The 18,491-nt window shown below is 41.3% G+C and overlaps 1 protein-coding gene across 2 annotated transcripts in view; it reads left to right on the top strand.

Moving 5' to 3' along the window:
* Positions 1-14,073, top strand: part of KANSL1 (KAT8 regulatory NSL complex subunit 1) — a 144,664-nt gene extending 130,591 nt beyond the window's left edge. Inside the window, exons 7-15 of one of the 2 annotated variants that reach the window (XM_044672735.1) lie at positions 1,464-1,646; positions 3,291-3,476; positions 3,853-4,010; positions 4,483-4,485; positions 8,863-8,984; positions 9,257-9,314; positions 9,622-9,734; positions 11,762-12,014; positions 12,377-14,073. In XM_044672735.1, coding sequence (XP_044528670.1) covers positions 1,464-1,646; positions 3,291-3,476; positions 3,853-4,010; positions 4,483-4,485; positions 8,863-8,984; positions 9,257-9,314; positions 9,622-9,734; positions 11,762-12,014; positions 12,377-12,604 — 1,304 coding nt within the window. In that variant the 3' untranslated portion in view covers positions 12,605-14,073. The remainder of the gene's footprint in view (positions 1-1,463; positions 1,647-3,290; positions 3,477-3,852; positions 4,011-4,482; positions 4,486-8,862; positions 8,985-9,256; positions 9,315-9,621; positions 9,735-11,761; positions 12,015-12,376) is intronic. The other variant, XM_044672734.1, reaches the window with a different exon arrangement.
* The last annotated feature ends 4,418 nt before the right edge of the window (positions 14,074-18,491 follow it).

The raw sequence follows: 18,491 nt of genomic DNA, 5'->3' as shown, positions 1-18,491 counted from the left end.
GGAATTACAGAGATGAGCAGGTCTGCACCGGAGGAGAAACTTTCTTCCCGAGAGTTCCCTTTTCCAGTGAACTAGCAAGTCTCTTTGCATACAACCTACTTCTCAGGACCTTGTCAGGAAAATGCCTTTTAAAACCCAACACTTTGAGTTAAATGTAAGCTAATGGCAGAACACTGACAAGTAGGATCCATGCTTGAGTAGAACGTTGAGCTTCGGAAGGCCCAGCATTGCCTACTCTAGTGAATGAAAAGGAAGTGCTTGTTTGATTCATTGATTGTTTCTGTTCCAGGGCAGATGCAAGATAGATGCTTAATAATGTGTTGGTACTTCTTCACAGTCTCCAAAGTGTGTGGTAGAATGATAGTGCCTTTTCTTATATTATTGATAAAATGAATTCCAGCTAAAGTTATGTATGAGGTATCCATGTTAACACAATATTGCCCTTTATCTACTAGTCACTGTTTTAATCTATATCAGTTCACTACTTGTCTTTTCTAAGCCTAAATCAAGTTCCTCTGTGGAGTCTTGACTTTTAGAAAAAATAATTGTGGCAGGTAAGTTTATTGAGTAAGAAAAGAAAGACAGATTGTGTGTAATAAAACTTTGTTTTTGAAGACTGAAGTTTCCCTGGACATTGTGTTTAAAAACTGATCACAAAGTAAGCATCTTTTTTATGGTTAGTTTTAGTATTTTGCAATTTTTTTTTCTAATTTAGAAGCTATGAGTCCAATACTAGATAGGACAGAAAAAGTCATAATCTGAAATTCCCACTGAAACACAGGGTCACCAAACTGTTAGCATCTTTGGTCAAATTATATAAATAACAAAATGCTCACATTTTTTAAAAAATGTTTATTGAAATGCCATAAAGGATCAGTAGTCTAGGTTGGTCAGAGAATGGAGACCATGAAATCCTTTGAGAGAAACTTGATAATATTCAGATTCTCATTGATGGAATCTGCCACAAAGATTATTCTAACTATTGCTGAGAATCAAGAGCCTTCTTGTTAACAGCATCTTAACTTTTCAACCACATTTGCTGGTCAGGATATGTTAGTCTTATTAACAATCATTGTTCTATAACAAAAGGAAGAGTTCCCCTAGGGAAAGAATAGCTAGTTGAGAGCCAGAATAAGAGGTCCAGGGTCCTTGTAGATTGATATATTGAAGGGGAAAAGCTTATTTTATAAAACCTTTACTTATTGACTAAACGGGCTTATGAGTGGCAGAGCAATGGTTTCAGTAGAAATGAAATAAACTTTTTAAAAATCATGCTATGCTTATTTTTAGACTAGTGAAGATAAATAAAGAGATAGAATAAGATGCGGTCCTTGTCCATTAACTTTTTGGAAAAGCTGTTTTACAGAGAAAGCTAATTTAATATAAGGAGGTATGCGTATGCCAAGACGATAGGGATACAGATTTCTTAACTGACCTACAATGTTGTTTTGTGTCTCCTGTAGATGTTCCCACAAGCCTGCACTTCCAGAGTATGCTGAAATCTCAGTGGCAGAACAAGCCCTTTGAAAAAATCAAACCTCCCAAAAAGCTTTCACTCAAGCACAGAGCACCCATGCCGGGCAGCCTTCCTGACCCTGTTCGTAAAGATAGGCACAAGTTGGTCAACTCCTTTCTAGCAGCAGCCAGTAAGTTTGGGGAAAGGAGAGGGGTGGCAGGTGTGATATGTTTGTTTGGATGTTTTCCATTTCTTTATCTGTTCTTTGGAATTCTCAAATAATCTACATTTTAAAAAATATGCCAACATACCTTGTTGGGAATACTGGTTGACTGTGGGGTACTCAGAATTCAATGAGAAATTCACATATTCTAACTGCTGAATTTTGGGAAATAAATTTTTGCTATTCAGGATACTCTTGGATTTGGGGGAGAGAGCTATGGAAGATACCACAACTCAGGTTGTTTTTAGAGCAACCAGAAGTTAATATTAGTTTCTTAAAATTCATTACTGTTGATGGTGCAATCAGACTTCTGTTCACTCATATTGTAAACCCCAAGTTGTCTTTGCTTTTGTCTCTCCTTTAACCCCCACATCCAGCCAGTTGCCAAATCCTGTTAGTTCTGCCTCTGGAAGTCTCACTTAACATCTGTTCCTTCCACTCCTCCAGCAATCCTAATAGAAACCACAACTCATCTTGCCCAGCTTATTGCTTCCTAATTTATCTGCTTCCAATTTCCCCCTTTCCCTTCACACTGCTATTCCTTTAATAATCTTTAATTTGCCTTCAAATTATACCTTCAAAAATTCTGACTGATTCCCCATTACCTACCAAATAAAGTATAAATTCTTTATCCTATCATTCGTTTCCACAATCTGGTTCCAGGCTTGTCTTGCATGACTCCCTTCTATCATATACCTTGTACAGCTAGGCTTCTCCTGTCCCCTTCATCCCTCTCAAGTATCCAAGCTGTTGCTTATGCTGTCTCCCCATTCCTGGAATGGGTCATTCCCCCCCCCCCCCCCACCTCCCCATTCTACCCTTGTTCTTTTGAATTCCGTCTATTCTTCCTGGGCCTAATTAAGGCACCTCCTCTTCCCATGTATTTCACCTAACTTCCAATTGAAAACAAAATTCACATAGTATTTTATCTGGGCTAATCCTTTACTCTCCACATTCTTCCTTTTATCATGGTTCTTTATATATGTTTAATTTCCCTTTTTCTCTTCGCTGGCCTTAGAATATGAACTCCTTAAGAATAGAGTCTTGCCTTGTTTCCTCTTTTATATACCTTTGATTTTATCCATCACATTTTTTTCTGATTATTTTTCTTGATAAGAAAGCTTCCTCTACTAATGCAGATGAGTTACTATTCTGCATCTTATATAGTCTTAAGAGTTGTCTGAGATACTAACTGGCTAAGTAACTTGCCAGCTCATACAGTAAGGATATGCTGGATAGGACTTCTACTAAGGTCTTCCTGACTCCAAGACTGGCACTCTCTCTACTATACCACGCTATCTTTACGTGAACATAGGTGCTTAATTAATGTTTATCAAATTGAGTAAAGACACAACCCTTTTCAGAATGTGTCTAGAAGTCAAGTGGGAGACCGGCGAGGGAGATAGTACTAGCCTAGCAGTGACATTAGATCCTCTATTCACTTGCCATCAGCTATATATCACAGGGCACCGTTCCTCCCTGGTTTGCTTGTCTTTGTTTGGAGGTGTTTAGAGTTGGCTGGAGAGTTCAGCATCTTCAGGCACCCTTCCTTAACCAGAAAGAGAAAGGAAAGAAGACATTCCATAGCTCTTTTTCTGTTCCCATCTTCAGAACTCTCCCATCACCAAACTCGGCCTGACAAGACTCACAGGCAGCACTTAGATGATGTAATGGCTGTGTCCATGGCAGAGAGAGTTACAGCGCCCAAAGCAGAGCGCTTGCTCAACCCTCCACCCGTGCATGACCCAAACCAGAGCAAAATGCGATTGCGAGACCATTCATCTGAGAGAAGTGAAGGTAGGCAGCCAGGGCCAGGCCTGGCACCTGTACCGGCACCTGTGTCTGCTCAGGGCTTTCTGAGGCCACCTGGGCTTCTCTCAAACTCCCTCCCCACCTTTTCCCCCATCATCTTTGCCCTTCAGGTTCTAGGGAGGCAGCAAAGTGGTGGGAAGCCTACTGCTTCTAAAATGCAGGATACTTCCACTGCTATAGCAACCTCCTTCCAGCCACCCACCTCCCACCAACCCAGTTTGCTTTTGCTTCTTTACTTCTCTAGGCTTAGAAGGCTTTTTCACATCATACGTGTTTCGGTGGCATTTCCAGTTTGATCCAAAAGTGCAACTGTTTAAGGGAATATAACCATTTATGTTTCTCTTTCTGTTAACCACTGCAGTGCTGAAACATCACACAGATGTAGGCAATTCAAGCTACTTGACATCTGTCACCCACCACCCATCACCCAGCCCTTTGGTACGACAGCTTTCCTCTTCCACCTCATCGGATGGCTCTGTACCCACCAGCTCAAGTTCACAGGGCACAGTTACCACATCTGTAAGTATTTGTTTGGATGTGACCAGATATCTTTTGCTGATTATAGCAGCTTTAGTAATAGAGATGGTGGTTAATTCACTCCACTAGACCTGAAGAGCACAGACAAAAGAATTTGGGGATATGTAGACATCCAGATCACAATAATGTTCCCTTTTCTATATACATGAAGATAGGTGCTGCTTCTCATATACTGCTAGTAGGATCTGTTCTTTTAGCTATGTTTTTCTTTTTAGAAGCTAAGACACGATTTATTTGACAGTTTTCTGGGTTTTAAAAGAATAGGTCAGCACACTGATTGTTGACTTCTTGTTAGATTATTGATAATAGCTCTGACACTAGTTGTTTGACCGAGGACAATGTTTATTTCTGAGCCTCAGTTTTATAATCCACAAATAGGGGAAATACTATTTTATCAACCTCACAGGCTTATTAGGATTAAAGCGCTTTGTAAATGTTTTGTAATTTGAATGAGCAAGTAGCATGGTGTAGGGCATAGTGAAGAAACCTCAAAGTCATGTTTAAGTCATACCTGATCTGTGTTAAGTTTGTGAGCTGGTGTGTTGGAGGGAGAGAAAGTGCCAGTCTGCCCTGGTAAAGGGAGTTACACATAGCAGTGAAATCATAAGTCATATCCCGGTCCATAAAACTCTACTATCTAATTTTGATGGGCATATATAGGGGAGTGCTGGTTTTAGCATCAGAAAGATCTGAATTCAAATTCTGCCTCAGTTGCTTAAACTTTTTAAACCTTTTTTCCCCTCATCTTCAAAATAAAGAAACTCAAATGAGGGGTTAGGCTTAAACATTGAAATCCCTTCCAGCTCAAAATCTGATACTTTGAATTGTTTTTTGAATGCTGATAATAATTATTAGATAAGCTGGAAGGTTGCAAATGAAGTGAGATAACAGCAGGATTTCCCTTGACTTTTTATCCTAATAAAGTAAGAGAACTTCAAGCCCAATATTCTATCTTGAGTTTAGAGAAACAGGATAGTGAGTGCAGTAGAAGGAATACTGGATTTGGAATCTCATTCCAGAGGACCTAGGTTCAAGTTACCAGTTCTTTTAACCTGTGTCTGGAACTATCCCCCATCATTTTTTCTCCAAAGGGGTGCTTTTAGAACCCTAAGTTAAAAGTTATTCAGAATATCTTTGGTTTTGCTTTTATTCTCTTTTGCCAATTTTGTTTTTGACAAAACTTCAACAGATTTGCCCATGAATCCCATCCCATTCCCCCTGCTCTCAAGTACATGGCCCAGACATAGTTCAAAAATTGCTCTTGATAGTACAGGCTACTCTATACTTTTAGAAGTATTTGTTAAGTTAGTACTAATCTTGTGAATTGTATCTGGTCTGAATTTATTACACTTAATATTGTCTTAATTAATGTGATTGTTAGCCACGTGGATGGTGAAGATGGATATTCTTGTGTCTTCATTCAATATGTGTTTCCATATTTCTTTTAATTTTCATAGTTGGGTGTGAAGTGTGTGTTTTTTTTTTAAATTTTAAACCTTTACCTTCTTTCTTAGAATCAATACTAAATATTAATATTAGTTCCAAGGCAGAAGAGTGGAAAGGGGTAGGCTATTGGGGTTAAGTGACTTGCACAGGGTACACAGCTAGGAAGTGTCTTGAGACTAAAGTTTGCTAAAACAAATAATATTGCTATTACTGCTATTGTATGGATGATTTGTTTTTCTTCCTGCTATCACTTAACCTTGGAGCACTGTAAAATTGCTAATTCTTTTCCAAAATAGTTCAACAGATTTCGAGTTCCACGGGCATTAATTTTTAGTGTAACTGTTTTCTCATAGCTCCTTGAATATTGTTTCTATCTTATGCTATCTTCACCAGTTCAATGTGGGTAAAGTGTTCATTTGTTTAGGCATGCATTCCTTTAATTCTTCATTTTGACAGAGAACTCTTGAACATGCATGTGTGGAAGAAATAGGGCATTCCAAGGTGCTTAAAAGTATTCCTTAGGGAATCAAATATAATATGAGACACTGGATCCAACCATTTTACCAAGGCCCTTTACCTTGACTTCTTTTCACTTTTAGAGCTCTGGCATCAAGAGAAGTTTGGTAGCAATTTCCACCTTTTGTACAACATCCTCTTTAACTGAATATTAAAAGCTAATTAGGCATCAAAAGCTGTATAAAAAGATGCTTTACAAAATCTGTGGTGTCAAAACTCAAAAAGAAAATGGTTCCCTATTGGCGGCATATTGATTTTAAAAAACCACAAATTTATATTATCTATATTATATTTTTATTAATTTTTAAACATTTCCCAGGTAGTTTTAAATTTGATTAGGGCACTTTTTTGGGGGTTGCCAGAGATTCATACCTGCTCTGATGATTATTCATTTAACTAATGGTAATAGAGAAATTAAAAAACAAAACAAAAAAACTGAAATTGCAGCCCACACCCATAAAATAGAGAATATATATAAAAAGGGAAATTGTCCATTGTTGGAGGCATTGTGAAACAGGCACACATTAATGGTATCTTGATCAAACTAAATATTGAGCTTTTTTGGAAAGCAGTTTGGAATTATGTCCAAAAAGTTGCCATCAGTAGACCCATTGATACCATTACTAGGCCTAAAGCTCAAAGAGACATTAAAGATAGAAAAGAACTCAGGTGTACTAAAAAGTATCTATAGTTGCAAATTTTGGGGTATGAGTATATTGGAATATTAGTGTGATATAAGAAATGAAGCATGGATTTAGAGAAACCTTGGGGAGACTTGTAGAAACTGGAGTTGAACCAGAAGAACAATACCACAACAGTATAATGGAAAATAACTATGAAAAACTTTAAAAATTGTAATAAGTGCAATGACCAGTCATGACTCCAAAAGACTATTTTACAGACATTAGAAGGATCAAATTGTTGTAAAAAAAAATTATAATTTAACTTTTTAATAAAAGTGTCATTTCTCTTTGCCTTATGGACAAAAATTTGCACTAAATCAGTTGATACTGTTTAGTGTCCTATGTTAAGAATTCACAAAAGATGGCTCAGTGGATAGAGAACCAGGCTTGGAGATGGAAGATCCTGCATTTAAATCTGGCCTCAGACACTTACTAGCTGCGTGACCTTTGGCAAATTACTTATCCCAATTACCTAGTTCTTACTGCTTTTTCTGCCTTGGACCTGATACTTAGCATTTTTTTCCTAAGGCAGAAGGTAACGGTTTAAAAAAAAAACAAGAAGAATAATTCATAAAAGAAAACAGAAGAAATTTTGGAAAGGGACACATAGGCAGAGTAGTATTGGAAATATCCATTGTTAAAATTGAAATATGCCTATAAAAACAAGCCATACATAGTGAAGATTCTCTTTTCTGTCCCTTGACCATAGAGAAAAGTTCATATTTGTTTATATGAGTCAAGTGCTTAACAATAAAGGGAAACTTTTTTAAAGCTAGTTAGACTTTTTTTGGTGCATACACATGCATTATGAATACTAGAATATGGCAAATAAATCACTTTTTGAGGGGATTGGAAAACTGAACCACAGCCACAAGTCTTACTAACATGATGTACAAAGTACTTTACAAATATCTCTATTAACCAGTTATAGTGGTTCTGTAAAGTGGGTAACATTAAAAATTCCCCTTTAAGAATTAAAGAAGGAATTGGGTAAAGAGGGCATTTAATGGATTGTGGCCACAAAACAACAGAGCTCAGGGCAAAAAGTTTAGTCGTTGAGATCCTGATCTATTTATTGTCTTTTAGGATTTCTTAAGCTACTTAATATTTTAATAACTTACTATTCAATATTACTTAAATACTTAAAAACCAAATTATTGTGCAAGGTACAGTGTAGGAACAATCACTTTCCTCATAGTGTCTTTATCCTGTGTTCAGGATACTGCTCCCCTAGTGTTTTGGGTTTGATTGCAATTGTACGGTCACCATGGCAGCATGTTTGTCATCTCACTATTTCCCTTTGGCCTCTGACAGCTTACTGTTCATTTTCCAGTCTCCTCCAGAACCAGAGTATTTGCCACCTGCTTTCCTGGGGACATTTAGGCAACAAGCCCAGTTGGACATTCTCTTCCCATTAAAGGGGAAGCATTAGACTTCCTCCCTTTTACTCCTTTGGCTTTCCAACTGGTGCACATTCTCCTTATTTTGCTGGACCCGGGAAGCCTTTATTTGTTGGATGTTGAATCTTCTTAACTTCCTTTAAAAAGGAACCATTCCTTAGAGAAGGGCTATATCTAGACTCCTTGTTGCAGTGTCCCTTCCTTTGGTCCTGTCACTAACCTCTGCTAGATGTGATCTGAGCCATAGAGCCCCTAAGCCTCACAAATGGTAACCATCGAAAGGGTGGGAGAATGGTGAATGGCAAGGTGACTGAGCTTATTAACTGGAGAGCCCTGAATCCCCAGGGAGAATGACCTCTGTTTCACTTGCTAGCTGATGATCTGTTCATCTACATTCCATCTCTCTAGAAGCCCTAGATATATCTCTCAGTCTTGTGAGCTCCAGGTGCCATCATTGGTACTTAGAAATTGTGGAGGGAGGGAGAAGGAAAAGAGAAAAAGAATGAATTGCAAATACAAAAGATGTTTATGCATTGCCACCAATGATTGACCTACCTTTATTAACTGACTGCCTAATCTTTGCTGGATTTTAAATGACAAATTGCCTGGAATGGAAAACGGAGGAGTCAGTGTCTAAGTTTTGAGATACACATATGTATGAAAGTCAGCGCTCCTTTGGCCCCTTCATGTGATAATCAGTGATAAAATGTTTTAAGACATTGAACTAATGGCTTGAAATTTGCAGTTAATTGTGCCTCCATGTTAAACTTGCTTTCCGTTGTCTCACAGCAACCTGTAAGGAGGAGACGGGGAGAAAGTTCATTTGATATTAACAACATTGTGATCCCGATGTCTGTTGCTGCAACAACACGTGTAGAGAAACTGCAGTACAAGGAGATCCTTACGCCCAGGTATTCCCTGCTCCCTTCTATGGTCCTCATCAGGCTGATTTGGGACTCTGACTCTTAACCTAGAAGAGAGTCATCTTAGTACGTGCTCAGTAACTTGTGTAAACATAGACATGGTGCTGTCTTGGCATTCATTTTTCATGTACCAGTAGAGGGCAGTGTGTTTGCTTATGTTTTTATGTATGGTCACGTGCCCATGCTTGGTCTCTTTAACTAGTTTACACTATAATTTGAAAGACATTTTACCTAATTGTTTTTCCCCTGGTATTTTGCAGCTGGAGGGAGGTGGATCTTCAGTCTTTGAAGGGGAATCCTGATGAGGAGAATGAGGAGGTAAGAAGGCACAGGCATGATCATCATTGAGCCCACAGTGTCCAAAATGATTTTGGATTAAAATCGAGTCTTGGATTTCCATACTCTTCTTCTTCCCATTCCTAATATTTTTCTCTTTCTTCGTGCCTTCCCTTCCCCCAACTAACATACATACACACATGCACACATGTATGTGCCCTTTGCCTTCCTGTATCTCTTTCTCTTAGGCTAGATTGTTATAGGGAAACCTAAATTTCTTCCATACTACTCTGTCTCTGGGGGGAAGAAGCGGGAGGAGACACCTGCCAATGACCTTGCTCCCTTACAGATTGAGGACCTCTCTGATGCAGCTTTTGCAGCCCTTCATGCCAAGTGTGAAGAGATGGAGCGAGCACGGTGGTTGTGGACCACAAGTGTGCCACCCCAGCGGCGAGGTAGCAGGTAGGACTACTTACACAAATGAATTTCAATATGGGAACTGAGGGTAAATAGTTAACAAGACTTTTCTATTCTTTATGGAGAAAGGTACCCTCGTTATAATGGTCAGTGTCCCTGTGGGACATAAGGTAAATTGGTATTTGATTTGGGGAGGCAGCATGTAAAAGTTCAGAGTATAATGGTCCTGGCTTCAGAGGAGCTGGAATTAACACCTGCGGCGCCCCCCCCCCCCCCCCCCCTTCTATTTCCTCATCCGAAAAAGACATCATAATACTTGAATTTCTTACTTCTTGGGATCACAACAGATAAAGTGTTTATGAAATATAAAGTGTAAGCACTATCTTCTGTTGGGACCAGGTGCCATTAATAGGAAATTCTCTCTGAAGTTTGCAAGAATTTGTACTTTAAGTATTCATAGTAGAGCCACATATTGGGCTTAATATCTTTATTCCCCCTTCCCTTAAACCCTTGCTCTTTTCTCTTTTGTCTTAGTAAGAACTCCAAGGCAGAAGAGCAAGGGTTGGGCAGTGGGGGTTAAGAGACTTGTCCAGGGTCACACAGCTAGGAAATGTCTGAAGCCGGATTTAAAAGGTCCCTCCTGACTCCAGACCTGACTCTTGGTCCACTGTGTTATCTAGCTGCTTCTCGTGCTATCTTTGTAAAGGTTTTGTTCTAACATAGTACTTGAGATCAGGATGTTGTAGCTATTTGAAAGGTAGTGTAGCAGAGGTTTGGAGAGAACCCTGTGGTTAAGTGTATAATATATATTATATCAGTAGTTGATGTTGATATGATTGTTACCACCGAAGTCATTTATTAAGCTTTTGCTCCATGCCAGGTACATAGAAAGACAAAAACAGCTCCCTGCCTTCAGGATGCTCACACTCTAATCTGGTGTGATACCATAAAGAATTATCCACTTGTAGAGAAATACAGTGATGTTCTCAGGAAAAGCTCAGTTTTTCTGGCTACTTCTGGAATGGCCCAAGAGCCTGATAGTTTACAGATTGCCCCGGAACTTAACCAGGCTTCCTTGGCCTGTCCACAGACTTGTTTTTCTGTAGCATCATTACCATTCTAAGTTTGCTCAGCACTCACCCTAATAAATGTCTGTGATGGAGATTGATTGGGCCTCTTATCCCTACTTTAAGTGGCATGGGGTGATTCGATTCAGTAAAACTATCAACTACTCTCCCGTATTCTCTCTATAGTTTTGATATTTACTATCTGCAGCAAATCTACTTGAATTTTTGACAAAACTCAAAGACTCAAATCCTGGACAGCTCTTCAGAATGTACTTTTGAGCTAAGTTCCACATTTTCATATAATCCTCACAGCAGCCTTATGAAGTAAATTCTACATGTGATATTCATGTCCATTAATAGATAACAAAAATGAGTCTGAGATGTTAATGATTTGCCCAAAGTCACACAGCAGATGTCATGAGCAGAATTCAGACCCAGTTTTCTGACAGCTTTAAATCCCAGTGTCATTCTATACCACACTGCCTTTCCAAAGCCACATTAACAGTAGATGATCCTTATATTCTGTTCTACCTTGAAGGCTTGGTTCAAGTCATCTCTTCTGTGCTTTTTCTACTTTTGTAGTATTGTAGTGTCAGGAGTCCTCAAGACACAAGCTAGGTAAAGATTTTAACCATATAGGGCTCCAGTTTTTGTTCCTTGGCCATGGACGACTTAGGCTTCTTTTTTGTATATGCATGTATGACTTTAGTGGACATTGTTCAGCCGTATCCCCATGCACTTTACTTTGTTTTGGGAATGAACAGGATGCTTCTTTCTTTATATGCCAGCTACTGTGTTTTAGTATTATCTCAAAAAAGGAGAGCTCTGAGACTACTCTCATCTTCTCAGACTAGGGACCCTTGTGGGGAGAATTGGGTAATTTATAAGATAATACTAGAAATGGGTAGAGAGGCTGTCCTATGCTGTTTGCATTACAGCATGACACACTGGGAGGCTGTCTCAAAAACACCCTCTGACTCTCTGGTTTGAATTCTTGGTGTGCAGGTCCTATAGGTCATCAGATGGCCGGACAACCCCACAACTGGGCAATGCCAACTCTTCTACCCCACAGCCTGCTTCTCCTGACATCAGCAGTAACCACTCAGTTTCAGAGTTTTCCCACAATCAATCCCCTCGCAGTCCCATCAGCCCAGACCTGCTTTCTGCCTCCCTCACTCCTATAGCCCGAGAGAACCTACGGCACCTTTCCATTGAGGACACCCGTTGTTCTACCCCAGAATTGGGAGTAGATGAACAGGTAAGTGATTTCATTCCTCTGTGTGCCAGGGGTATGGAAGAGGTGGGGCAGTTAGAGGAGTGGGCTCTTTTGATGACTGCATAGCCACATGTCTTTCCCCTACCCATCTCTCCTCTTAAACCCTCGGGCAAATTCTGGAGGTGACTCTGCTGTCAAAAAGGTTATTGGCCAGAGCACACACTTTCTGTACTGTAGCTGATCCAGCTTCCCAGATAACCCCTCACTCCCCTTCCCTGGCCCTGGTTGATGCTACATGAACAGTAAACAGGTTTGTGGGCTAGAGCACTGGGAAAGGGGGCGGGGAGGAGGGTAACCACGGGTACCCATAACCTTGCCTTCACTCCCTTTCTGTACCCCTGCAGACTGTCCAACCCTGGGAGCGACGCAGCTTCCCCCTGGCACACAGCCCCCAGGCGGAGTGCGAAGACCTGCTGGATGCACAGGAACGAGCTGCCCGTTGTACTCGACGTACCCCAGGTGGCAAGGGAGGCCGGGAGCTGGACAGTGCACCCACCTCCCCTCCTCTGGCCAGTTTCAAAAGCAGGCATCTGCCAGCATCGGCCACAGTGCAGCGCCCGACCCACAGATGAGCAAGTGGAGTTTGAGAGTCCAACTGAATGAACTCACTGACTTGGCATTAAAGCTTCAGAAATCTGTGTTTGATATTCAAACATCATATGCCGAAAATTTTCACAGTTTTTAGTGAATTTAAGGAGTTTAGAAACTGTTTTGGTCTCCTCCTCCCTCCCCCTCCTTCCCTTTTTTCCCTTTTCTTTTTTTGGTTTCATATTGTCTTGTGGCACACCCAAATGGACTATTCCTCCAGTTGGCAAATAAAAGTTCCTGGTAAGACCCCGCCCATCCCTAACTCCCACCCTGCCTGGTTCTAGCATGCTCTACAGCCCCACTGATTCACTGAACTTTCAGCTTTATTTTTCCTTTGATAAAACATGTTCTTCCCAGGCGACAAAAGAAACTTACATCAGGTGGTTCCCTGTTCTGTCACCTGGAACCCAGGTATGAGCGTACTGATGTGGGCCCAAGCATTAAAGTCTTTTTGTTCAGCACTGGCTCTCATCAGGCCTATTGAGGGGCTTGCTTGAGGCAGTCTGCAATAATATGTGTGTAGCTTTCAGCAAGCAGGCTGAGCTTCCCTTCTTTTATGTGGCTGCTCTGCATTAAGTCACCTTTATGTTGACTCCTTAACTATAGCAACCTAACTGGTCAGTTTCCGTCACACACATTCACTGTCTCCCCCAACTCCCCAAACACAAAACACATCGAACACGCCCACTGAGCACACATTTCTCACTTGTCTTGTTTTACAGGCAGGGTCTTGGTCGGTTCAATCTATGTTACCATTCCCCAGCCAGCCAACTAGGAGGGTTTGAAGCATCAATTTAGCCATTCTAACTTTCTTCTCAGATGATCACTTAAACAAGTTTCCTTCATGTCTAAGTTATCCTTAGTCTTGCCTCAACTAGGCCCCTTTTCTCATATCTCCTCTCCCTTAGGCCCTTGCCTGTGGAATGTCCTAGTCTCTCTTCCTTCTTCCATCCACCCTCCACCCCCACCCCACCCCCCATCATCTTCCTTAGCCTTGTGCCTGTCTCATGTATAATTACATCACCAAAAAGAGGAAAAAAACAAAGGACATAACTTTTTTTTTGGCCATTTTGTAATCGTATAAAAATAGTAGATGAACTGCTTAATGGTTGGGGTTTTTTCACAATTTTCAACATTAGTGACTTTTTTCTGTTTGCTAGTTAAAGGGTTTGTCATTGTTTCTTTAAAAAAACAATAATGCACCATATCCCTATGCATAAGTGCTTCTTCTATTTATAAGGTTGAAAATTCTGAATAACCCTTTTAGCATTGTAAAAAAAAAACCCAAAAAAATGCAAAAAAAAAAAAAAAGCCCCCACCTTGTATTTTGTAAATATTTTCTTTTCTTGCTTTGAGCTGTGTAATGGCAGCAAAATCCGTAGCTGTCTTTGTTCTAGAGAAATGCTTTTCTTCAGAGAAGCTGATCTTTGTTAATGTCTTGATTCTGTTCACAGAGCACAGACCTGTGCTTCCCAAAAAAAAAAAAGCGGAAAAAAAAATGGGAAAAAAATTAAAAAAAAAAAAGTTACAGGATGTTATTTGCTGGGTCCTTTCTTGGCACACACGATTTACTGGGTTCCTCAGCTGAGCAACCAATTCTAGGAGCCGACCGTGGCCAGGTGAAGGGTAGACTGCATAGAATTTCAGAGTTGGAACAGACCACAGAGGTCATTGGTCTCTATAACAAGCTGGTATCAGCATATACAGACAGCCAAGTTTCCCAGGAACACATTTCCTCCCTTTTGTGGATGTTCCAACAGTCCAGGATTTCCCCAAAAAAAGCACTTTGAGAAAAACGTTGAGCAGAGGGAAGCCAAAGAGAAAGGATCCATTAGGTCACCCTTACTAAAATGAACAATTTCTGGCCCTGGTGGGAAAAAGAGCCTCAAATTCTGTATTTTTCTGCACAGAGGGACTAATTGCTACAGCTTGGGTAGAGCCTGGGCCATTGTGGGAACCAAGGAGAGAGTAATTCTACGTCTTGTTCGTGTACCAAATGAGGAAGGGGATGCAGTGGAAAGAACACTGGTTGGGTCCAGGTCCCTTAGTTAACTCCAATAAAACTATTCTTTTATCAACAAAATGATAGTGGTGATATTACCTCACTGTGAAGGCTGTTGAGAAAAGAGACTAATGTATAAGGGCTTCAAAAGCCACAGTATGAATCAAATCTATCAGTGCTCTGTAATGGAGAGATCCCTCAGGTTCATCCACCGCTTCCTCCCCTTTAAATGAAGGTATACTTGTGCTACCTGCCTTTTAGATGTATGAGGAACACATTTTGTAGAACCATGAGGTTGGGGAAGGCAGATGAAGTCTTCCCTTAGCCTTTTTTACAGAGCTCAGGGTTTTTGGTTTTTTTTTTTTTTTTCCCTTGGTGGCTTGTTGGGTGATGTTGAGTTCTTTCTCTTTCTCCCTCCTTCCTCCCACCCCCTCTTTCTTAGATACATTGGTTAGGCTGTTACCTCTACTGCTGGTTGCTGGCTGCTATAGGCTCAGACATCCATCCTAGTGATGCTCTAGGAATGATTCCATTCTGTGTTTGGTTCTTGTGGTTCTAGAGGGCATTTCAGCATGTAGCATGCCACCTTTTGTCTCCTAATAGAGAAGAAGATGAGAGCTGGCACCTCTAGACACAGGGCAAATTTCATGATAGATGACAGTTTCTTCTGAGGCCTTTGTGTCCACTCAAATGCCTGCCTTCCAAGCAGCTTCAAATGATTTTCTTAAAAATCTGTTCTCATCCCAGTAACTGAAAATAGTTTGTAGTGGGCTGAACTTGGGATTCAGAGGGCCCACATACAACTAGTGGCTTTGGTTGACCTAGAATTGGTGTAAGTCCCCACCTTGGGACTAAAGTTCTAAAGTTTATTCCAGCTCTGACATTATGTGAACGTCCTATAAACAGGGATCCAGGCCTTCAGGTTTTTTTTTAAAGGGAAGAAACTGATGATAGAACTTTCTGTAGCTGGGGGAGGATTTTGAGGGATCTCAGAATCTTAGATTCTGTGTGTTCAAGGTGAGGATGAGCCCTGGGGTCAGGAGGGCCAGTGACCAGGTAAGAGTAGTCATTTTTTTTCCAAGAATTTAAGTTTGTTTTAATTAATTTAGAAAAATTTTTCCATGGTTACATGATTCATGTTCTTTCCCTCCCCTCTTCCCATCCCCCTCCCATAGCCAATGAGCATTTCCACTGGGTTTTATGTGTGCCACTGATCAAGACCCATTTCCATATTATTAGTATTTGCACTAGGGTTTAGAGTCTATATCTAATCATATCCCCATTGAAAGGAGTACTCATTTTGCATTTAGGAAAACAACCCCAACCCTGGCATTATCTTCCCATTCTTTCTCCCAAATGAAATTATTTCTTCCAGAGTAAGGTTCAAGTCGGGGGACCTTAGAAATCTAAAGTTTCTAGAGAGAAATTTTGCTCTCTTCTGAGCTGGAGTCTTTCCTTTATTCATCTGAGGATCTCATTCTTCAACATCCCTAGGGTAGCTTGCCCCCACCTTCCATCAAATGCAATTCCCTAAATGATACTGAAAGCCTTCCTCCCTTCCTTCATAGCCCAGTCTTGAGCTCTGAGCTCTTTTCCCTAGGTTTCCTTATACATAAGGTTTGAGTAGACCCAGATAGTGTGTGCAGTGAATGGTCCTCCTCTTCTTCACTTTGTTCCCTGAGAGGGGGACCTGAGCCAATACCTAGATTGTCGTTTTGATGTTTATCATCTTGCCTAGGGAGGTGCTGGGCTTTAGGCCTTTAGCATTTTCTAGTCAGTTCTCTATATTCTTGTCTTGCCCTACTCCTTTGGAGAGCTCCCACTTCTGCCTATAGGCCCTGAAATCTCCAGCCTTAGGCAGGACTCCAGTCCTCTGCCTCCAGGTTCCCCAGAGGGTTGATGAGTGTGCCAGCATAGCCAATTTGCACTATCGGGCCCCCTTACCTGCACAAAGGGAAGTGAGATGCAGGAAGAATGTGATTTGAGTTCAAGGATTTATTTATTCATACCAGCACTTTCCCCTTTTTAAAAAGCCCTCACCCCCAATTTTATAGCTCGTGAACAAATAACATATTAAAGCACTTTGCAAACCTTAATGGTACTATGTGAAATGCCAGCTATTCTAATTGTCAATCTATTTTTTCCTGAATTCTCAGATTAGCAAGAAAAGTGAGCTTTTGGCTCTACCTTTCTTTCTCCAGACGTTTTTCTCCCTTTTCCTATGCTTGTGGCTTCTAAGGTCGTTGGTTTATTCTCATAAAATCTGGAGAGAATGGATCCCAGGCTGGCTTCATTGTGGGTCAAAAGACACATGCCCAGTTGATCTTCTAGCAGAGCCAGATAGTGGACCTTGAAGAGGAGCCGTATATTGCCCAAGTGAATTATGTAGCATTTGTCTGCAGTAGCTACTCATGTTACACAGCTGAGGATTGGCCCTTCCTTCAGGAAAATTGAACTCTGAAGGGAGTGAGGGAATCCAGTACTGAGCTACCCAGTAAAGTCCAGCAGCAGGAAGAATATGGGCTTTACTCTTGTCCCCTAAACCCCAGCCTGGAAGCAGAAAACATTTTACTGTGTCCCATGTTGGAAATCCTTAGCCCCTCATCACATCCAGATGCTGCAGGAGATTTAGCAGAGAGGGACTTGTCCCTGCAGCCATATAAACTACCTCTGCTGTGACAGCCCCATTTCTTTTAAGGTCATCAGGGAAACCGTGTGTGTGTGTGTGTGTGTGTGTGTGTGTGTGTGTGTGTGTGTGTGACACAAATGTACACATACACACATGCTTGTGTCTCGATCAACTCTAAAGTATTGTGGAAATTTAAGCAGGAGACTTTAAATGTACAATACTTTCAGACTTGGTTCAGTACCTCACCATCCCTCTTGGGTTTTGGCGAGTTGGTTGTCCAACTGTAAAATGTTATAATGACTTGCTGAAAATTTAAGTGGTTTGAGACATCCAGTTCCAGGGTTCCCAGTTCCCTTGAGCTCCCCATCACCCCACTTCTCTAGGGGGCCTTCTGGATGTTTTACTAAAAGTCACGTGCTGGGCCATGCCCAAGACAGCCAACATCCAGAACTGGATTCCTTCTGGTGACAAGCCTCCGAGCGATGAAGATCCCCGGATGTCTGTGGTCTTTTACCTTGGGAGCTAGTGACTGCTGATCTCCCTCCCAGTTAAGTGATAGCTGCTGGGCTGGACAGGCTCTGGCATTTCTAGCTGATGGTAGGGCTACACACAAGTGTTCAAAACAGCTTTCAAAACATCTCAGTGGGAGTTACACAGGGTGGAGTTGAAAGAGACCTCAGAGACGGCTAAGTGAGCCTCTGGAGAGAGGATGCTGCCTACCGCATGCAGGTGAGTGACAGGACTGGGATTTAAACCCAAGGCCCTTCCCTGCTCCCTCCATGGGGCCTGGCCAGGTAAGCCCTCAGCAGTGGAGGAGAGAGACAGTGCAATTGGAAGTGTCCTTCGAGCCCTCCCTATTTTCCCACCCTTCCCCCCCTCCACAAAGAAAGTATCTTACTTTCATCATAGTAATAACTTTATTTCCAAATTCACTTTTACAGCAACGGTGTAAACCGGTTGTTAAAACACACAATACTATGGACATTCACAGACAGGAAGCTAAGCTAGGATGAGTTCAACACCCCCCACCCCCACCCCCCCATTAATTAAGAAACCACGTGGATTACAATGCAGAAACTGTGCTTCCCCGTGGGGTCAGGACCCAGTGGAAGATTAAGCCATAGATAAGGGCAGTGCCCACCTTTTCAAACAGTTTGGGGAGAAAAGTAACTTGCCCACTCCCAACTCCCCATAGCAAGTGAGTTCTAGGACAAGGATTCGTTTTTCAGCAGTCACAGGG

The sequence above is a fragment of the Gracilinanus agilis genome, chromosome 4, assembly GCF_016433145.1.
Source record: "Gracilinanus agilis isolate LMUSP501 chromosome 4, AgileGrace, whole genome shotgun sequence".
Classification (NCBI taxonomy): domain Eukaryota; kingdom Metazoa; phylum Chordata; class Mammalia; order Didelphimorphia; family Didelphidae; genus Gracilinanus; species Gracilinanus agilis.
The sequence above is the reverse complement of the archived record's forward strand: the minus strand, read 5'-3'. Positions and strand labels throughout refer to the sequence as shown.